Below are 23,000 nucleotides of genomic sequence, written 5' to 3'. Positions count from 1 at the left end.
GATTCGAGCCTGCCTCTGGCAGATGGCTGTGAGTCATTTGTTTGTGTCACCAGTATCCCGGCAGCATGCATAAAAACACTCGCATTTCTGTTGCGCCTTTCAGCATCCCAAATGAAGAACTTTGGGATGAGACCACGGTTGCAAAGCAGGGCACGCTGCTGCTGATTTATGCACAGCAGGCTTCCACAAGCAGCCATGGTAAGGGACAGATGGCTTCCACACTTTCTACTGTGGATAGGGTGAGCAGTTTTAAATACTTGGGAGTCCACATCAAAGAGGATCTGACATGGGCAACGCACATTGCCGCACTGGTGGGTAAGGCAAAGCAGCGCCTTTACCACCTTAGACAGCTGAGGAAATTCAGAGTGTCTCTGAGGATCCTTCATTGCTTCTACTCTGGGGCTGTAGAGAGCATCCTGTCTGGCAACATCACAGTCTGGTTTGGGAACAGCTCTGCCCAGGACAGGAGGGCCCTGCAGAGAGTAGTGCGTTCGGCAGAACGCACCATAGAAACTACACTCACCCCCCTGCAGGATCTATACATCAGGAGGTGTAGATCGAGAGCAAGCAAGATTATGAGGGACCCCTGCCACCCCAGCAACGGACTGTTCCAGATGCTACAGTCAGGCAAACGCCTCCGCTGTCACGCTGTGAAAACGGAGAGGATGAGACGGAGCTTCTTCCCACAGGCCATCAGGACTGTTAACTTTTATAACTCCAGGGACTAAATTTTGTCTTCTCTGTATTAACTTTTATTTATATTCTGTAACTGTAATTCTTTTTTTTGCACAATCCGCAGGCATTGCCACTTTCATTTCACTGCACATCGTGTATGTGCATGTGACAAATAAACTTGACGTGACTTGACTTACCTTGTAACAGTGACCACTTCTCCAGCTCCTTACTGAATGCCTTCACCAACATGCTGGCAGTGACTTCCTGATCCCAACCACCCGCTGTCTTTATCAAAAGAAAGCATTTTCCTCGCATCGCGTCCGGTTCTTCTGCCAATCACCTTCACTCTTTGTCCTCTGGTTCTTGATACTTTGGCCAATGTAACCAGTTTCTCTCCCTCTCCACCCAAAGCATTGAACCACATACAGAGATGTGGAGAGGTGATTACAGGAAGGGCGGGGGGGGGGGGGGGGGGAGGAGAGAAAGATGGGAGGGGGAGACAGAGTGAAGGAAGCTTACAGAGAGACTTTCAAAGCTTAGGATTAAATTAGGGCGGTTGATAGAGCGGCTGCCTCACAGCGTCAGAGATCCGGGATCAATCCTGACCTCGGGTGCTGGGTGTGTGGAGTTTGCACGTTTTCCCTGTGACCTCATGGATTTTCAGTTTTCTCCCACATCCCAAAGACGTGCAGGTTTGTAGCTTAATTGGCCCCTGTAAAATTGCCCCTTGTGTGTCGGGAGTGGATGTGAAAGTGGGAACTAGTGTGAATCGATAGTCGGTAGTTGATGTTTCCATACTGTATTTTTTAATCAGTCAGTTTGACGGTTCAGCCAGCTTTGTCAACAGTAACAAAACACCACATGCAACTTTAAACTCACAACGCAGTTGCAGTTGGGGTGTTGCCTTACTTATCGTTCTTTTCTTCACTGTTACTCTCATTACTGAATTTCCTTCCTCAATTGCTTTCTTCCTTCCTTCTATTCTTTTCCTTTGCTTCTCTGCCCTAAATGTTGACCCTCAGCTGGTGATCACTTGCACTCTCGGCATGTTAAAGGAAGCAAAGCAAGAAAATCGTGATTTTGAAAATCAATGTTTTTTTAATACACGATACAAAGACTAGCCGGCACATTGACAAGTTACTGATGGTCTTACTTTGGATCACGAATATCGGCAAAAACCCTTTTCTATTTACACTATGGAATCAGTTGGCCATACTTGTAACATACAGAATGACCTGCATTTACTTCGCACTGATCATGTTCATCAGATCATTTCAGTGGTGGATGCCCAGAATGCACTGCCCAGGAGATGGTAGAAGCAGCAAAGTTAAAAAACATTTAGATAGACCTATGACCAAGTGTGGATTTACTTGCCATGTGCAGGCAGATGCTATTAGTTAGATACGGCTTCATTGTCAGCACAAACTTGGCGGGCCGAAGGGCCAGTTCTTGTGCTGTTCTGCTCACTGTTTGAACTTTACAGACGGCAGAGTGGTTTATTGGAGTCTATTCATTGTGCTCATGCAAAACACATGGGAGCCAATTGGCAAACACCTTCATGTAGTAATCTAATAATAATCACTGTTTGCTAAAGTTTACCACTGCTGATTAATGGCTAAACGTTGATCACCTACTAGGCAGAAGTCCCTATTCCTTTCCTCTAGATAATGCTACAGAGACTTTTGCGTCCAACTGTGAGGTCAGACTGTGGTTGGATCTCATGTTGGACATCTCAAGTGAAAGGTAGCACCTCTGACCCTCAGTCCAACACTGGAATTTAGAAAATTGAGGGGGGATCTTATAGAAACTTACAAAATTCTTAAGGGGTTGGACAGGCTAGATGCAGGAAGATTGTTCCCGATGTTGGGGAAGTCCAGAACAAGGGGTCACAGTTTAAGGATAAGGGGAAGTCTTTTAGGACTGAGATGAGAAAGTTTTTTTTCACACAGAGTGGTGACTCTGTGGAATTCTTTGCCACAGAAGGTAGTTGAGGCCAGTTCATTGGCTATATTTAAGAGGGAGTTAGATGTGGCCCTTGTGGCTAAAGGGATCAGGGGGTATGGAGAGAAGGCAGGTACAGGATACTGAGTTGGATGATCAGCCATGATCATATTGAATGGCGGTGCAGGCTCGAAGGGCCGAATGGCCTACCTCAGCATCTATTTTCTATGTTTCTATGTAGTATCAGCCCAGATTTAGGTGTTGGCCGTTAGTGTGGAACTCAAATCCACAACCTTCGAACCATTGTGCTAACCACTGTTTGTTTATTTTACTTTCCAAAAAATATTTATTCAAATATTAAAATAATATATACAATACAATAAAATCAAAACAGAACCCACCACCAAAATACAAGACAAACAATAAACTATTAAGTACTAACCACTGTGGCTCTGCTGACATTTCAGCAGGCTTTTGTAGAATGAAAGCTGAACTGCCAGATCAAATATTTACCGTGTAGTCTGACCCTCTCTCTGGGATTGTAATTTAGTTTATTAACTTTGGTTGATTCCCAGTGCCAGTTTGTCACAAGTCAAACAAGGAGTTAAAAGCTGCTCCTCTCTGAACCCGAGATCATGCCCACATTTGGTGTTCTCATCTGCCCCTCTGGTGCTGAGTCTCGACACAGGTTGAGGGTAAATGTCCTTCTCTCCTGGCGTGGTGCCACAGCTGCCTGCGGTGACGTCAAACTGTTGAGAACAGGCAGTGCTCCACGATAGTATATCAAGGCTAGATGCCAATGTCAGGCAGCTTTATACATTGCAACAGTCCCCTTCGACCCATAACGAGCTTGGCGATGATAATAGATTTAGACAACAGCAGCCAATACCTGTGGCAGAGTGCAGTTCTTGAACCGTGTCACTGCCCATTGACCTGTTGGTAATGGGACTGACGGCACACGTTGCAGAGTCTGAAACATTGTTGTGCTTGAGTAAGCTTTGTGTGTAAATGTGTATGCACTCATTATTTCTTTCATCGCGGTATGTGTGCACAGGAATGTAGCCAACATCTCAAGGCTCGGGGATGTCTTGGACTCTTTGGCATTTATGTTCCCTCTGGGATGTTTATAACGTTTGGAAACGAGGAGTATCAATTGAATGCAATGGCTGCAAAGTTGTCGCCGGTGCACTGAAGGGTATAATTATTGTTGCTCCTTTAAGATGATTTAGTAAATCTCCACAGAACAAATTCCTCACATGCTTTGTAGTTGGCAACCACTCAAACAGAGGTTGAAAATTGTCTCGGCTAATAGACGATCGCAAATAGTTCAAAAACAAACATGGTTCAGAGAAACATATTTAAAATAGCTTTGGAAATGCAATCTTATTGCTTGTTAATCCCTTGAAATCCATTTGTGGTCCTGTCAATTCCCTCATTATCACTCCCATCTCCAAACTGTCCACATCATTGACTGATCATATCATTGTAGTATTGTATCTTCCTTAAGTCTACAGTGCACTGGCCTAGTTTCAGCTGGTTAGGCACTATATAACGTCTATGGCTTGGTACTGTACCCTCCTCCAGGATCTCTTTCATTCAAACTTCTGTCCTCCCAATGTGTGGTTTGCTATCCATTAACTCTCTGCCAGCTCCCTGAGCCATTTTACTATGTACTCGATCTGTACACATTATTCGTGTTATCAGAAGACTAAACTCCTGATTTGTTGTCCTACAGGCTCGGGTCAAGGAATTTGTCCCAAAAATCATCCAGCTTCTGACAGAGTGGACCGAAACATTCCCACATGATTTTCAGGACGAGAAATCGATGAAGGAACTCAAGGAGATCACTCACCAGATAGCGCAGTGCGATGAGGTGAGGGGGGAAGTGGCTGGTTTCTCACAGTCCATGATATGTTTCTTTTGCCACAGAATTGGAAGTCTCCAATCCAAACATCAGTCGACGCACAGAAGTATAGCCATGTAGCATGGAAACAGGCCCTTTGGCTGAACTTGTCCATGCCAAATGAGATACCCCATTTAAGCTTGCCCCATTTGACCATGTCTAGCCCATGTCCCTCTAGACCTTTTCTATCCATGTACCCTTCCAAATGTCTCTTACATCTTGTTATTGTAACTGCCTCGACTACTGTTTCTGGCAGATCATGCACTCCGTATATTCAAGGCAGAGATCGATAGATATTTGGTTATGAACAAAGTCAATGGAAATGGAGATGGATCTGGACTTGTGATAGATTAGCCCAGATCTAGTAGAGTGGCAGAACAAACTAGTGGGACCAAATAGCCTACTCCTGCTTCTTATTCTTTGAGTTCTTGCATTGTATTCCTACATTGTACGACCCTTCTGGTGGAATATTTTTTAATTTCTATCCATTCAGCGTTATTTCACATGTATCCCAGAGTAATTTTGTGGACTGTGTTCTGTGGGGAAAATGGAGATACTAGGAATATCTTCTTAAAGAAGAGGAGGAAGTCAAAGAGATATTTAATAGCAGGATTGGTGGGTGAGGTTTTGGAATATGGCAGGGAAAGGGGAAGTGGCTAACCTAAAAGTTATTGCAGTGAACGTTGATTCAACTGTAACTTTCTCGTGGAATTGGATAGATATCTGCAATAAATTGTTAGAGATATGGAGAATGGAATAGCTCATTTGTAAAGCTGTCACTGGTCCAATGGGTGGAATAGCCTTCTCCATCACACAGATTTCAGTGCTGTTGCTTCCAAATATGAAGTTCAGAGTTATGGCCCAATTTCAGACGTCCAAAGGCACAACCAGGTTTTCATTCTACTGCAGGTCGGTTGCCAATTACGTTGCAGTTTGAGCAGGACGGATCGGACAGCTACATCTGACCCCTAGTCCCTCCCCTACCACCTCCAACATCAATCCCCAAACGGCCCCTTGCTCTCTTGCAGACTGGCTGAACTTCTGCCCAGCCGCGTAGACCAGGCGGAATCCAAAAGATTCTTTTAATTCCAGCATCACTTCCAATGATCTGTGCTTAGAAGCATCTGTCTGGAGATGAGACTAAAGATTGACAAAATTGTATTTTACAAGGATGTGTTTTTCCCTAGTTTGGGTCAACATTCTTTCTCAGTACTGCACAACCTTATTCACCAAGCCCCTGGCCAACAAAAATAACATTTAATAATGAACCAGGGAAGAAGCACTATATGCACACATGTGAAAATTAAATGCATTCCCAGACAAGCCACCAAGCCTCAAGCCATAAATTGAGAACATGAAAGCAAAAGAAATAGAAACACGAGTCGGTTATTCTGTATTCAAGTCATGCTCTTCCATCCGTAAGATCATGGCTGACCTTTTTCCCTTGGCACTACTTTCCTACATAAATTCCATGCCCCTCATTTTTTTAATGTCGAAATTCTCATCCTTGTGTTCAATCCTTGCGTGGTCTAGTACTTCCATATCACCAAAACCTTTTCAAACCCTTTAATTTACTTAAATCCGTGCTTCCTTGAACTATTTCCATCATTATTTCCAGCAGTTATGCCTCCAGCTGCCAAAGCCCTAACCTCTGGAACTCACACCCCAATCCTCTGCCTCCCTCTCTTGCCTCTTTTACAGCAGGCATTAAGACTTATCTCTTTGACTAAGCTTTAGTTCATCTAAATATCCCTCCGGGGATAAATAAAAGTTCTATCCTATCGTATATCTGCGTAACTCAGTCAATTTACATTTCATAATGTGCCTGCAAATCACCTTGAGTTATTTCACTTTGTTAAAGACACTGTGTGACAGAACTATTATTGTCAAAACATTTAAAAGCAAGATAGATAAGATTTCGACTCAGTGTAAAAAATTAAGAGAGCCAAAATAACGTAGGCATGATGCAGAGTGGAGACTTTCGATGTTGCAATATCTGAGATGCTGTAAGGCTAGGATGTTAGTGTGCCTCTGGCTTCTCAAATCTCTGGAATCATTTGGTGGTGATTTCAGGATTATTGATCCAGGGGTCACTGTGAGGGCCTTTTTGGGGACGGGGTAAGGGGATAATTCTACCTTTCCCTCTTCCCTGTTTGCATCTTTAATATTCCTTAGAAATCTTCATGGCAACACAAATGAAAGAGATTCTTCAGGCTAACGTCACACACCCTAAGAGTGCAACAGTGAACCGTTTCCAACGTGTTGCTATTTGGGTTGCAACCACTGAAGGGTTAATTCATTGGCGATAATTCAAAGCTGTGTGGATAATATTTGCCCTGGTTATGCAAGGGGAATGGACAAACATCAGCTATTAGTGGAATGTTTTGGAAAGTGAAGCCAGCACATTCTGTCTCTGAATCTGAAGACACATTTCTCCCCGCTCCCCCTCCCACATCTCACACAAAGCACATAGCTCTTTCTATCTCACAATGGTCTTGCTACAATCGAAAGGAAGTGGCCTGCTCAAACCTGCCTGCTGAAGTGGTGTTTGATAGGAAATGACAGGGGCTGAGATGAAGGCGAGCAGACTGGCCTTACACTCTGCTTCCTGCCTGCATCGCCCAAGTTTTCTCTCCGCCTTCCCTCGGAGCCCAACGCGTGCAGTCAATCCCTCAACAGAAGGGATTTTCTACTAAGCAGTCAAGTCTGACATTTGTTCATAGTGTTCATAGGAGATAGGGCCAGGAGCAAGCCATTCGCTTAAGTAAGCTAACATATTACTGCAGTTAGGAAATTAGGAAGGCAAATAGTACCCTGACTGTCTATTGCAAGATGATTTGAGTACAAGAGTACCATTAGTATAACTGCAATGATACAGTAACTGAATAGGACCATCTAAGGAGCATTATATGCAATTTTGGTCTCTTTATCTACAAAAGGATGTATTTCCCAGAGAGGAAGTTTAACAAAGATCACGAGATTTGTTTAGGAAGAAATTGCAGATGCTGGTTTAAACCAAAGATAGACACAAAAAACTGGAGTAACTCAACTGGACAGGCAGCATCTCTGGAGAGGATGGATGGGTGACTTTTTGGGTCACCCAATGTCACCCAATCCTTCTCTCCAGCGATGCTGCCTGAGTTACTCCAGCATTTTGTTCCTGGGATGGATGTCTGTCACAGAAGGACCTTGTGCAGCTAGTCCTCTGTTTTTCAGGTGATTAACATGAGACTAGGAATTACTTCACTCAGAGGTGTTGTTGAAATATTTAACAAAGAATGGGATGGTCTAAAGGGAAAGCAGGAAGGTTGGAATTCTCAAATGGTGGACATCTACATTCATAAACCAATCAGATTTTCTCTGTCTGACTAAATCTTAATTAGGCATAGGTTCCAAATGATCCTGATTTGTTCTTCTGTCTTTTATCTTAATTTGGATCTGTGCATAAGAATTCTGGTGTAACTTTGCAAAGAAGTGGAACTCGTACATGGGTCCTACAATGAACAAAATGGACTTGTTTAAAGTCCGCAGTTCTTGTCTGAAGAAGGGTCTCGACCCGAAACGTCACCCATTCTTTTTCTCCAGAGATGCTGCCTGTCCCGCTGAGTTACTCCAGCATTTTGTGTTTACCTTCGGTTTAAACCAGCATCTGCAATTCCTTCTTACACAGTTCTTGATATACATCCATGTCAACTTATTGTCTATTCCTATGTGCGAAGTGGGTGGGCTATATGCTGACCGGAGTTATAGGTTGGCCACACCAGTTCAGATAACATTTGCAATTAATTTAGGCAGTTTTGAACATTCACGGATCAATGTTAATGTGTCAACCTTATACTTCCCTCACGTCGTTACTCATGACCGGGTCTTCCTTTTGCTCTCTTATTAGGAAAACTCCAGCGTGAAGAAAAGCATTAGCCAGATGACCCAAAACCTGATCCGCAACCTCACGGCCCAGTGCCAGTACCAGGAGGCACGGGAAATAATCAAACCACCAGTCACGGATAAGCAGACCATCTTGAAATCTAAGACTCAGTCGAGCCAGAAGGACATACTGAGCGTTTGCAATGATCCCTGTGTCTTAGCTCAGCAGCTAACCCATATCGAAATGGTAGGTGAATATATCTGAACTTAAAATAACTGGAAAACAGCATTGAAAGAGTTTAAAAGAAAAACTGCAACATAGGAACAATACCTTGGTCACCATGAACCAGTTGACATCTAGAGATGATGTATCTGCCACAACACTGCTCTCTCAATTCTCACCCCCCAAATCATTGCCACCATGCTGGTTTACTGTCTACTTGCGCACTAACACGATGCTTCATTCAAGAACAGATCGACGGGGAGATAATAAGGAGTTATTTGAGAACGCGAGTTCTGAGAATCCCATCACCACTATTTCCTCCATCCATTTTGCTCTGCTCTGTTCCTCCACACAATCTCCCGCTCCCCTGTTATAAAACCATCCTGTGCGCCTGATACCTTATCTTAACAACATAAGGGAATTTACGAGCATTCAGAAATGGTTTCCAAGAGTGAAATCCAAATGCTAACCCAGCCGCTGCATGTAAAATGTGTCGAGGGATTTATTTCAAATTTCCTCTTTCATTACTGTAACACTTGTTTTAAAACCTGTGCCCTTTCTATTCCATTGTAATGTAGATTGAGGGCAGTAGATCTCAGTTTACCTGTTTATCATGTATATAAAGTACAGGAGGTGTAAGTGGGATAAATCTGAAAAAAGCTCCCTACTCCCATTTCCCTCCACAGAAACTGCCTGACCCACTAAGTTCCTCCTGCATTTTATTTTTGCTGAGTGGGATAACGATTTTTATTGTGCTGCAGTATCCTTAGTATTATAATCAGCAGTATATGTTTAAGGGGATTTTTGTCTTTGATTTAGCCTCCAACCAAAGATGTGAGAGTTAGATGAGGCTATTCAGCTATTCAGCTATTCAGAGGAAGTTGGATTGGCGTTATTAATGAACTGCAAGCTAATTGTTTACTCCTTGTTGGGTACAGGATCGATTAATGCACATCACCCCAGAGGAGCTGGTGCTTATATTCAACCACATGGATTCAATGGACAATCATAAGGTAAGGGAAAGAGTAGTTTCACAAACCCTTTCTTGATCACAGACCACAGTAATTTTCCCTTGTTGGTGAACGAATGAAAACCCAATCACCCGAACTGACTTTGAGGGTTTAAAATCTTCTCCGTGCCTGACCATCGCTTTGAGTGTAACTCTCCCAATCGCGTTGTTGATCGGTTTGACAACGAAACAACAAACATTGATCGAGCAGAGGGGACATATGCGGTTTTAAAAAACCCCAGAACATGCTAGAAATACTCAGCAAGTCAGACCACATCTGTGAGAAGAGAAACAGAGTTCTCAAGTATGTGTTCTAGCAAGGGGAAGAAACGTCAACTCTGTTTCTGATCTCACAGATTCTGCATGATCTACTGAGTATTTACAGCAATTTCTGTTTTTATCTCAGAATTCCAGCATCTGCAGTGTTATTGATAGATTTATGTGGTGCTGATCTGAATCAATACCAGCATGGTGGCGCAGCGGTAGAGTTGCTGCCTTACAGCACCAGAAACATGGATCAGATCCTGACATTGGGTGCTGTCTGTGCAGAGTTTGTACGTTCTCCCTGCGACCATGTGGGTTTTCTCCGGATGCTCCAGTTTCCTCCCACATTCCAAAGATGTGCAGGCTTGTACATTAATTGGCTTCTGTAAATTAGCCCTGGTGTGTAGGACAGGATATGGGTGATTATTGGTCAGCGTAGATTCGGTGGGCCAAAGGGCCTGTTTCCACGTTGTATGTCTAAAAAAATACCGGCCCACGTCTTTTATCTCAATGTACACCCTCCCCTGCTCCAGTCAACACACATAGTTGATTTGGAGGGGCCAGGTCACTGGAGAAATGCTTTGTCGCCTTATACCAGTTAGTTAATAGTTCTACTACAGTGTCAGATGGTGTTTAAGATGTTTTGGAAGAGAGGAGAGAGGGTAGTAACAGACATTCACTCATTAGAAGTCAAAATACATTTGAAACAAAGCATATAGGGATTAATAAAAAGGGTTGGGTGGATGATTTGCAAAGTGTGTGATGTCTCTACTCTGCCTGCTATTCTAATGTGGGGGACCTGTTCACACAGGGACTTGCAGCGTGCGTTAATAATGATGTCTCACAGCTGGTGGTCCAGCTGTTTCTAAGCTCCAGTTGTTCTGGTCTGCCCGCTAAAGGGCCGATTTTGTTTGATGGATTGATGCTGAGCCTTTGTTGTGGCTCCTGGTCAGGAATGTGATCGTCCCAGAGCCCCCGATACACCAGCAAACAGCTGGAAGGAGCAGGCGTGGAACCTGAAACCACGAGACTGTCCGCAAGCATTAACACCCTCCTGGATCGGAGAACCATTAATCAAAACCCCGACTGACAGACAAACGTCTTGATGCTCAGCCTTTTATTCTAGCAAAACAATAATCTACAGGATTATGGGTTTTTTTAAAAGTACTAGTTAATATGTAGGTATCTGTTTTTTGCATACTGATTTCTTTATTGTAAGTTGGCGTATTTAGTTAGATAGTTAGATAATTCTTTGGCTTTGGGCTTGGTTTTCTTAGTTGGGCGCTTACCCTGGAGTTACAGCACAAGTACTTTGTGTTTTAATTGTAATTGTAATTTGTGTTTCTTTTGCAAGGGCTGCCGTAGCGACATCAAGAAGACCTACAACTTGGAAGCCTGTGACAACTGGTTTAATCGGCTCAGCTCGCTGGTGGCCACCGAGATATGCAAAGTGAGTTAACAGTGATGATTCCCATGGCTGACAGGCTGTTAGTCACCTCAGCTGCCATACCGCCACGCGTCAGCAGTGGTGGTGTTGCAATTGCTTGGCGTCTCCGTCTGGGGGTGGGCGATGGGAAGAGAGTCCCCGAACAAGCGACCTACTGTTCACTCTCCGGGTCTCACCACCTGTTCCACAGGCCACAAGTCAAGTCTCCGTTTAACCCAGGGCACCATATGTGCTTTGCTTCGTGCAACACATTGCATTGCATTGCCATGCTGGTGGGTTGGTGGGATAAGGAGGTGATATCCCTAACAACATCCATAAAATCCTTTTCACCATCTCTGTCTGCCCTCCCCCGCGAAATCTCACAGGTTTTTTTTTCTATCCAATTGCAGGTTGGAAAAAAGAAACAGAGGACACGTATGGTCGAATTTTTTATTGACGTGGCAAGGGAATGTTTCAACATCGGAAACTTTAATTCCCTCATGGCGATCATATGTGAGTTTTCTCTCCAAAGTCCTTTATTTTCCTCATAAGCACCTCCCATCCTAATTGTCCCACCACTCCTAGTCATGACTTCAGCTGCAAGGACACAGTGTCATACACTGTGGAAACAGGCCATTCGGCTCAATTTACCCACATCGACCAACATGTCCCATCTATACTAGTCCCACTTGCCTGCATTTCGTCCATGTCCCTCTAAACCTGTCCTATCCAAGTATCTGTCTAATTGCTTCTTAGTCCCTGCCTTGACTATCTCCTCCGGCAGCTCATTCCATACACCCACCACCTTTTGTGTGAAAAAGTTGCAAGGTTTCAAGGTCAGTTCATTGTCACATGTATCAATTAAGGTACATTTGAGTTACCATACAGCTATACTAAGTGAAAAGCAACCAGACACACAACCACATAAAAGTTAACATAGCATGCACCACAGTGGATTCCACATTCCTCACTGTGATGGAAGGCAATAAAGTTCAATCTTCTTTCGCTTGTTCTCACGTGGTCAGGGCAGCCAAACCATCCGCAGTCGGGGCGATCAAACCCCCCCCCCCCCGCAGCCGACGATCGAAGCCCCCATCAGGGTGATCGAAACTCCCACGTCGGGGCGGTTGAAACTCTCTCCGCGGCATGGAGCTCCCGAGTCAGCCTCTTCTTACCCGTGACCGCGGGCTTCATGATGTTAAAGTCCACAGGCCCCGCGGTTGAAGCAAAGGGATCGCAAGCTCCGCGATGTTAAAGTCCCGCTGACCCCCGCGGCTTGGAGCGCCCGTCGGTCTCCAGGAAAGGCCGCCAACTCCACGATGTTAGGCTGCAGTGCGGACGGAAGTACGATACGGAAAAAAATCGCATCGCCGTCGAAGTAAGAGATTGAAAAACAAAATTCCCCCAACCCAACCCCCACATAAAATAAACCAAGGAACACTAAAACATACTTTTTAACACATACTAAAAATAACAAAAAAGAAGAAAGCACAGACAGACTGACTATTGGCGAGGCAGCCACCTTACTTTCCTATAAAATCTTCCCCCCATCACCTTAAACCTATGCTCTCTGGTTCTCGATTCCCCTATGCTAGGAAAGAGATTCCTTGCGTCTTGGAATTCCATGTAAACTCATCTTTCCGCTAAAATGTTCTTTAAAATCTACCTCGAACCAGGCTCTCAGTCACCTGCTCAAGTGGCTCAAGACGTCCCTTGGTAGTTAATTTTGTCCGCTTATAAAAAAACTTATGGAACTGCATGGAGTATTTGAGTACGTTAATATGTACAGGTCACTGTAATATGAGAAGGGGCCTCTTTCACCCATTCACTGTGCCGAGAGAGAGAGAGGCGTTTATACAGAAGCTGGAAAGGGTACAGAGAAGATTTACAAGGATATTGCCAGGACTAGAGGGTCTAGAATATAGGGAGAGGTTGTGTAGACTGGGACTATTCCTTGGAGCGCAGGAGGATGAGGGGTGATCTTATTGGGGTGTATAAAATCATGTGAGGAATAGATCGGGTAGGTTCACAGAGTCTCTTGCCCAGAGTAGGCAAATCGAGGACAAGAGGACATAGGTTTAAGGTGAAGGGGGAAAAGATTTAATAGGAATCTGAGTGGTACCTTTGACACACAAAGGGTGTTGGATGTATGTAGTTGAGGTTGGGACTATCCCAACATTTAAGAAACAGTTAGACAGGTACATGGATAAGACCAATTTGGAGGGATACGGACCAAATGCTGGCAGGTGGGACTAGTATAGCTGGGACATGTTGGCCGGTGTGGGCAAGTTGGGCCGAAGGGCCTGTTTCCATGCTGTATCACTCTATGACTATAACCCACTGAGAGTTCTCTCTCTTCTCTCCTCTGTAGCCGGCATGAACCTCAGCCCTGTTGCCAGACTGAAGAAAACTTGGTCGAAGGTCAAAAAGGCAAAATTTGAAGTTTTGGAAGTAAGTACTGGGCAGGTGGAGGTGGGGAGTTTGGGCAGAAGGGACAGAATGTCTCTATAACAGTGCGAGAGCAGTTCCTGCAGATTCTACACATCCATTTGCTATTTAATCTCGTGCTATGATGTAGCACATTAAAGTTTGACCATCCAAGGCTGAACTTGTGCTACTTCCTGGGGTCACTCATGGCACCATGTCCAGTGCCACCTGATGGCCATGTCCTTCCGTCTCTATTCTGAACTCCACCCGGTGTCTCTCCATCTCCACCATTGGGAGATTCAGCTGATGCTCCAAAGAGAGATCTCTCTCCAAACAGATGATGGAGAGAGAATGGGAGGTGAGGGGGTGGGTGGGGTGGGAGTGGCAGACTGTATCCTGTGGTTTGAGAGGTTGGAGTGCGTGGGATAGGTGAGACTTCTGGTGTCTATCGCACGGAGGTAAGCGGTGGTGAGATCCACTGAGCTCAGGGTCAGCGTCCTGCTTGACTGCCCTGTGATTACAGCACCATCGTCTGGCTACGCTGGGACTGTGCTTGCCTGGGAATGTCCTGTTCCCCAAGGAAGATCTGAGACAAAACACTTCAAATGCCACACACGCGGTTTGCATTATTCATAGGACCTCTGCCCATTCCACTGGTGATGCCCAATCCCAAGCATAGACAATTCTGCCTTGCATTGTCACACTCACAGCCTCAGAGAGGATGCTCACTGCAAGTGTATATCTCCACTGCCTGTGACTGGGACTGAAACCATTTTAGTGTGTTCACCTTTGTGTGAACTTCCTGTAAATTAACTGAAGCAGTGAACTGCTTTGAATAGGTCAGTGCCTCCTTTAAATCAGCAGAGGTATAAGTTGTCATCCCCGCAATGTTGTTTTAGGAATCGAGCTGCCAAAATTCAATCTCCCGACATACATTGGCAGCCAGTGCACACCACATATGATACTCTGCGTCTTCTTGATTTTGGTGAAACATTCATGAAATCATAGACTGAGTCACAATGTTCATAGACTTACCCTCTTCCCTTATGGACTTGTTGTACAGTACATCTTCATTCTCCTCCAGTAGCTGTTCTCAGACTCACGAGAGGCAATGCAAACAGGGTGCTACCTTTGATCAAGGATCTAGTAATGAGGTAGTTGACTCTCCATCAATGTCAAGGGTGTGGGAGTTATCCAAAGTAAAGGCTGAAGGGATACAACCGTGCCATCGAGTCATAGAAACATGGAGCCATGCAGCATGGAGACAGACCATTCGACCCACCTTGTGCATGCTGACCAAGTTCTGGCTTGTCACATTTGCCTGCATTTGTGTCTCAGGTTGGGAGCTGGCTTTGGATTTTCAGCTTTGAACCTCAATGGAACATTATAGTAAAAATCTATCAGTTGTATATGTGTCTTTCCTTAACATATGCACATGAGCACATGGACACACACACACACACACACACACACACACACACACACACACACACACACACACACACACACACACACACACACACACACACTTTCACTTTTCAAACCCAAGGAAACTTGCAACTAAACACAGTTTTTTTTTGGTTCTGTGCTTTATTAAATAGAATCATATGGATCCTTCCAGCAATTTCTCTCACTACAGAACAGCTCTTCAGGGGGCAGTGCAGAGGTCCCAGACTGCGCACAGTAACCGAGAGAAGGTAAGCGATGTAGTGTAATGGAAGAATAATTGGTTGAGGGCTCCATAGGTCGATCAGATACCCCAGAGTTACCTTGAATATCCAAGTCAGAAAAGCCTCTGCCCTTTCTCACCGCTTCAATTTATCCCTTCTATTTTAGTTTAGCTTAGAGATACAGCGTGGAAACAGGTCCTTTGGCCCAGCGTGTCCGCACAGACCAGCGATCACCCACACGCTAGTTCTATCCGACACAGAGACCAATTAACCTACAAACCTGCACGTCTTTGGAATCTGGGCAGAAACCGGAACACCCAAATGAAACCCATGCGGTCACAGGGAGAACGTACAAACTCCGTACAGACAGCACTCCTCGTCAGGATCGAAACTGGGTCTCTGGTGCTGTAAGGCAGCAACTCTACCACTGGGCCACTGTGCCTTCTCTGTGACGCATGTGGCAGCATCCACTTAAATCTCAGTCTCGATCACTCACTGGCACTGTTCACTGGGTGAAGAATTTCCTCCATCTATATCGCATTTGGTAATTTAGGCTATTTAGTGGAAACACTTTTCTCTCAGTCAACCCCATCAAACCCCTTCTTTAATCAAGGAGTTGAGGAAAGCAGCTCCTCCCCAAAGACTGGAAGGCGGTCAGGGATGGGCAATGGGTTTTCCTTGCAAATGATGCCCATACCTACGTGAATACCTGGTAGAAGAACTCCAGCAAGTCACCCTTCAAACGCTCTAACAATAGGTAAAAGGAGAACAGCTTCTGAAGAAGGGTCCAGACCCAGAACTTTGCTGGTCCATTTACCTCCACAGTTGCTGCCTGACCCGCTGAATTCCTCCAGCACTTTGCTTTTTTTTTGGTCAAGATTCCAGCATCCGACACATTTCTTGTGTCTCCAGAGCACAGCTTCTCCTGATGGCTAGTGAAGGAAAGCCGACATTTTCAGACTGGGTTTTACACCACCCCACTCCACATCACTGAAACAAGAACAGATTAACTGATCCATGTCTCCATTCCTGCTTGTGGGATCTTTCTTAGCGGAGAATAGCAGCTGTGTTTGCTTTTACAATTGTGACTGAGTGAACTCCACAGCAATTTATTGTCTGAAACACTCACTGTAATAATTGAGACATAAGAAGCCACTGTGTGAAAGTGAGATAAGACAGAATAAAATATCACGATTCGCCTCTTTAAATTTCCTTTAATTAAAAAAGCTATTTTTGATTCAGCTACTCGAGGGAATAAATTGTTAAATGTTTTTTGTTTTTTTTCTTAGATTGTCATTCCAGTTTTTAATCTCTTCATCAAAGACATCTACTTTCTGAACAAGATACACGCCAACAGACTGCCTAACGGGCAAATTAACTTTAAGGTAAGGAGCGATACCAAGATCACATGTAAAGCAGAGCTGCACTAGTCAGACATTTCCTGGTTTTAAATGTTCAGAAGAACAAATAGCTCACGCTCATTGTTTCTTCCCTCTGCAGAAATTCTGGGAAATTGCCAAACAGATCAGCGAGTTTATGATGTGGAAACAGGTAGAATGTCCCTTTGAAAAGGACAAGAAGATCAAAAACTATCTCCTGACAGCTCCTGTCTTCACAGAAGAAGGTAAGTGTTTCATGGTGACCAGATTGTGTTTGAGGATTGACCGGTCTGAGATATTGGCAATGACTAACATTAGTTTTAAAGGGATAGGGGACGTGGAACATTACATGATTTAGTTCAGGTGGCACAGGTCGTCCCAGGGTTCCATTTTTACAGACGCCAATAAGCAAATTTTGACCGTAAATTGGGAAAATCCATTAAAATATCCTGATATTGTAACCATACTTCCACAGTATTGTAACGAATAGGCATCAAAAGCACATAAGACTGATAAGAGCGAACAAATCCGAGAAGTGGAAAGAGGGAGAGGAACCTAGTTTAGCTGTGGGAATGTACATATGTCAGATTTTTGAATGTAATAGAACATAGAACAATGCAGTCTGAAGAAGGGTCTCGACCCGAAACGTCACCCATTCCTTCTCTCCCGAGATGCTGCCTGACCTGCTGAGTTACTCCAGCATTTTGTGAATAAATACCGTTGATTTGTACCAGCATCTGCAGTTATCTTCTTATAGAACAATGCAGCGCAAGAACAGACCCTGCAGTCAACAAACGTCTGTGACGAACATGATGCCAATGATGTAATTTAATAACATAACCGAACTGTATCAGTCATGTTGGAAAATATCTGCAGATCAAAGGTATCACAACATGCTGGAGTAACTCAGCAGGTCAGGCAGCATCTCAGGAGAGAAGGAATGGGTGACGTTTCGGGTCGAGATCCTTTTTCAGTCTGAAGAAGGGTCTCAACCCAAAACGTCACCCATTCCTTCTCTCCTGAGATGCTGCCTGACCCGCTGAGTTACTCCAGCATGTTGTGATACCTTCGAACTGTTTCAGTCAGTCATTGGTACTTGCAGAGCTCGTACGTATTTAAGATTGTTTATAAGACACGCCTTCATAGCTTGAGACAGCCTGCAAATTGCTTTTAAATTTCCCAGGAACAGAGAGCAATGTTACATCCAATATAGAATGGTCCTACTAAAAATATTTAGTCCCATTAAAATTGAAACAGTAACTAACTAAACCTTTCTTGGAGGGACAGAGGACTGGTCCCATTTTGCTTCATTGATGAGAGCTCTCCTGTGTTGACAGATCTAAGTCTGGTTCCATGCAAAGATTGGCTCAATCTCAACCCATCTTGCACGGAGCTCACAAATCAAAAAGTTACAGGAGGTGGGCATAAAAGGTGTTGGCCTTCACCATGGTTGCTTAAAGAAAGGTTTGCATGGGGAATGAATAGGAACTAACTGCAGATGCTGGTTTACACCAAAGGTAGACACAAAAGTCAATACCATAATGGCCCATGCAAAGTCAACCACTTTCGACAGCCCACTTTATTCTTGATGTTCGAGTTACTGAACCAGGCCTCAATGCAAACAGTCAATATGCTCAGGTTAAGGTGAAGGGGAAAAGATTTAATCGGAATCTGAGGGGTAACTTTTTCACACAAAGAGAGGTGGATATATGGAAAAAGCTGCCAGAGGAGGTAGTTGAGGCAGGGACTATCCCAACATTTAAGAAACAGTTGGGCAGGTACATGGATAGGACAGGTTTGGTGGGATATGGACCATATGCAGGCAGGTGGGACTAGTGTGGGCAAGTTGGGCCGAAGGGCCTGTTTCCACACTGTATCAATCTATGATTCTGTATATGACTCTAATTCGGTGGGGCAGGCAGCATCTGTGGAGGAAGGGTGTTGACCCGAAACATCACACATTCCTTCTCTCCAGAGATGCTGCCTGTCCGGCTGAGTTACTCCAGCATTTTGTGTCTATCTTCTTGTATAGGGAATGAGATTGGTTTAATATGTTTCATTAAGAGCATCCACCCAAGATCATAACGGATCCCTGTAACCTCGGAAATGTTTGATGCAGACAGACGTGACCAATATAAACCCAGACCACTGCTGTCAAAAATGCAATGCCCAGAACATGGAGTAATATTTGAGGAGATGCAAAGCAAATATTCTATCCTGTCTCTACTCCCTGAGCAAATTTGGTTGAACTAAGTCCCCTTGTATATCACGAGTGGAAACCTGTTCTTGATATGAATAAGCAATGAATAAACAATATATCACTGGAATCATCTCAGCTTTTGATTGCTTTAGAATGGTTTAAAATTTGCAGAATGTTTACAGCATAGAAGGAATCATTAAGCCTGCTCTAGCTCCTCAGAAGAACAATCACATTCTCCCACTCGCTCAAATGCCTTCCATTCTAATACTTAACCAGCTCCCTTTGGAAACATCAAATCAGCCTCCATCACCATCGCTGGCAGTGCTTTCCAGACACTAACTCTTCACTGTGTTGCAGAAGGATTTGCTCCTGTTGCTCTGGGAGGCACGTTTCTAACTTACCCTTTCTCCTTCTCATTCCTAGCACTTTACCTGGCTTCATTTGAGAGTGAGGGACCTGAGAACCACATGGAGAAGGACAGCTGGAAGTCACTCAGGTACTGGGCCCTACTCCTGATTTGTTTTTTTAAACGGTCCCCAAACAAATGGCTCGCAACAATGTTGGATGGCAAAGTTAAACTGAATGCATCCTCTCCATCTACCGTTATGGTCTTAAGAATTCAAGGCAGAGTTAGTTCAATTCCTGAACATAGCCATGACAAATTCCTGGGTAATGCCTTTCATTTATAATGTGACCCATATGTGTTTTGGTGAAGACAATTCCTGAGGTTCTGCCCAAGTATAACTACAAGTTACTGTCTCCATATCATCCCAGGCAGAGCTCGTGTGTGCTTGACTTTAGATCTTGATTTTTGACCAATTTGGATTCTTGTAAGAGTTCTAATGAATATGAGTAAATCAAAATACCCATTCCAATGGCCACTGGTGTGAATAATTTCAAATGCACTATAAGGAATACTTAAAATGACATCAACCACACTTTATAAACCATTTTTAAGCCCAGCTGAAAGAGCAAATTTAATATCTCATCTGAAAGACAGGATTTCTGACACTCCCTTGGCATTAGATTTTTTTGCTTGAGTCATTGGAATAGAAGTTGATGTCACAACCATGTGACTGAGGCATGTAGTAGTGCTTTGTCTGTGCTAATTCTTAAGTCATGTTCTGGTAAACAGTCTAACACGCTTCTTATTTCTCTCTATTGGCAGGGCCACACTGTTAAACCGGGCATGAAGCAGCCACTTTGTACACACCGGACTCTGCAAATCATTTGCACTGCATCAGATTTTAGCTCCGTTTGGAAGAGAAGAGACTTGGTTTGGTCACTTGCTTTAAATTTGTAAATTTGGTTTAGATTCGGATTCGGATCGTGACTGTACAGAGAGAAAGAGGCCAACTCTAGGGGCTTTGGTCCCACTGGCTGGGATATGTTTATTCAATGCCTTTTACAGCAGACATTGTGCTTTGACTTAAAGTCACTTGTAAAATAAATGGAAGACTACGAGAAGGCAGAAGACCGACTTTTGCCATGGGGCCGGACCCTTTAATAAAGAGAAGCATCATGGGAGATCCCTGGCTGCTGTTTCTATGGATACTGGTAGAAATAGGACAATGGCAGCCTGTGAGAAATTCCTACTACTGTCAATTCATGCTTTGTTTTGTGACAACTTGCTGCTTCTGTTTGTGTGTGTGTGTGTGTGTGTGCGTGCGAGTGAGAGAGATTGGGAGATAGAGTGAGTTACGGGTATAAACAGAACAGAAGGGACTATATTGCACCAGCCCAGAATCCTGCTGAACTTGTGTAGGGACAGAGGAGAGGACAAACTTTAAACAGACAAGATTATCCAAGGCAGAGAATTGAACATCCAACATGGAGAATGTAACGATGTTTGTAGACCGCAGCTTCTAGACAGACCATTTTATAAAGCAACCCCAGTATGCTGCCTACTCAGAATGTGCAGATTTATTTAATGTTGTGAACTATAACTCATAGTTTCATTGCTCTTATGGATTGAAGAATATTTATTTTGTGCACCAACAACGTCCCACTTTACACACAGTAAAATGAAGGACTCATTTTCTGCCCTAATGCATAGATTGTTCAGTCACACCTAAAACCTGTCAGTCCCAAGAATGAGGAGATCCACGACTTTGCCATATTGCAGTGAATCAACAACACTGCCTCCCCAACTCAACCCCATCTTACTACCTACGGTTTACCTCCTTCATAAAAGCATTAATTCTATGAAACCTTACAAAAATGTCCAAGTTTAAAGTGCCTGACTTGCTGAGCATCTTCTACATTTTCCTGAGAGATTCCTGCACCCCCATAATATGGTTTGTGATAATCTCACTCTCCCTCCCTCCCTCAAATCCCATGGAAACAAAATCAGAACAGTGGGAGCTCTAATTATTGTACAACCTCAGCATAACCTCTCTTTAGACTCTCACATTAAACACAGTTTGGTTATGAGGCAGAGAACGAAAAAGCCATTTACGTACTTTTGAAGTACAGTCACTGGTGGTAAAGTGGTAAAGCAAAATGCCGTGATTCTTTCATCTGAAATATGTACAAAAAATGGTGAAAATCCTCAGCAGGTCAGGCAGCATGTATGAGAAGAGAAAACGAGTTGGTATTTCAGGTCGATGACTCTTCATCAAAGAGTTGATGAAAAGTCACTTTCACTTTCTTTGGGGGGTTCCTTAACCTGTTGTTTGCCTGGATGATTTAGGCCCAAAGTGCTCATACTAACGACATTCCAGTCCCACCTTCTGAATTCCCTAGCCCTCCCCTGACACATCCATTGTTTCTGTAGGTATGGGATGGCCAGTACTTAATGTTGTCATTAAAAGCTGTTCCTTCCCCATAGCCATCAATAAATACACCGACATCACACTTCTACCTTTAATGAACAACAAGAAACAAGAAAAGCTTGTTAGAGAGGCAAACCTCATGTGGAATAAAGCTGTTCGTAAAGCACATTGGATTTAGTTACATGTACAATGGCAGGAAGGTTTGCGTTCCAATTAGATCAAAGAGCATTCATCCTTATTGACATTATAACCCATTTGTGTCGCTGATACACACCTTACCTTGCCAGACCCCGGGATCCATGAATATTTACCCATAAAGTACATAAAGGAAGTGACAGCTGCATGCTTTCTTTTTAATCTTTGCAAGGACAGTGCTTTTGTCTGGATTTATTGACTCGTGGCACCTAGAGAGATCATTGTATGCAGCCAAGGACAAGACATTATTCAACTAATCCTCCAGGCATTTTCTGAAGCTCCCCATGTGCATTTATAATTTTGATAGAAAAATTAACAACCTTGTTCTGAGATGCTGCTCTCGTTGAAGTGAGAACACCATCTAAATTGATCGAGTAAACGGCAGCTCCTTCTTAGAAACGGGCTCGGGTTAGGCGCAGGGGCAAAAATAGTTTGTGGGTTCCTGCATTGTGACCAAGAGACCGATGTAGCAGCACTTGCAAGCAGATCAGAAAGCGCTGGCTTCAGTATTATATCACAGAAACCACACCAGTGTCAACCCAGCTCCCTCTTGCATCTATCCAGCAACTTAAAGCAAGCTCATATCTCTATATATATATATGCCTCCTCTCTTGAAAGGATAGCAACATTCTTCACTTCCTTGCATGGGAGATAATCCCCACCTTCCCCAAAGAAAAGGTCAGGCCTGAAAATGAATCTTTTATTTTATCCCCCCACCTCTGGAGGGTGTACGTGTTCAAAAGCACTGAATGCATCATGCAACAGTCTCAATGTTTTAATTGTTGGGTTTTTGTTTTTTTTCATAAAGATACAAACACAAAAAATAAATTATGTGAAAATCGGATGCACGTGGCTGTTTTATTTTTTTTCTTTCAAGTACAAATTTCCGATTGCTCATCTTATGTCTGTTCCGTTAAGAAAATGCTTGGAGATTATCTGGCAGTGAGAGGTGCCTTTGTCTTGGGAAGGGAAGGGTGGACTGGAAAACTCAACGCATCGCGATCGTTCTTCCCCACAATAAGGCATGCGATGAGAGAAGGACTTGTTTCA

The 23,000-nt window shown here is 43.8% G+C and overlaps 1 protein-coding gene across 8 annotated transcripts in view; it reads left to right on the top strand.

Moving 5' to 3' along the window:
* LOC144609897 (ras-GEF domain-containing family member 1A-like) overlaps positions 1-22,892 on the top strand; it is a 203,909-nt gene extending 181,017 nt beyond the window's left edge. For 4 of the 8 annotated variants that reach the window (XM_078428283.1, XM_078428281.1, XM_078428284.1 and 1 more), the window contains 11 exons: positions 4,352-4,489; positions 8,409-8,630; positions 9,545-9,619; positions 11,234-11,329; positions 11,716-11,818; positions 13,677-13,756; positions 15,334-15,429; positions 16,692-16,787; positions 16,903-17,026; positions 19,405-19,477; positions 20,150-22,892. In XM_078428283.1, the coding sequence (XP_078284409.1) occupies positions 4,352-4,489; positions 8,409-8,630; positions 9,545-9,619; positions 11,234-11,329; positions 11,716-11,818; positions 13,677-13,756; positions 15,334-15,429; positions 16,692-16,787; positions 16,903-17,026; positions 19,405-19,477; positions 20,150-20,174 (1,128 nt within the window). In that variant the 3' untranslated portion in view covers positions 20,175-22,892. The remainder of the gene's footprint in view (positions 1-4,351; positions 4,490-8,408; positions 8,631-9,544; positions 9,620-11,233; positions 11,330-11,715; positions 11,819-13,676; positions 13,757-15,333; positions 15,430-16,691; positions 16,788-16,902; positions 17,027-19,404; positions 19,478-20,149) is intronic. The other 4 variants (XM_078428288.1, XM_078428287.1, XM_078428286.1 and 1 more) reach the window with 1 other exon arrangement.
* The last annotated feature ends 108 nt before the right edge of the window (positions 22,893-23,000 follow it).

Source organism: Rhinoraja longicauda, chromosome 35 (genome assembly GCF_053455715.1).
Source record: "Rhinoraja longicauda isolate Sanriku21f chromosome 35, sRhiLon1.1, whole genome shotgun sequence".
NCBI classification, from domain to species: domain Eukaryota; kingdom Metazoa; phylum Chordata; class Chondrichthyes; order Rajiformes; family Arhynchobatidae; genus Rhinoraja; species Rhinoraja longicauda.
The sequence above is the reverse complement of the archived record's forward strand: the minus strand, read 5'-3'. Positions and strand labels throughout refer to the sequence as shown.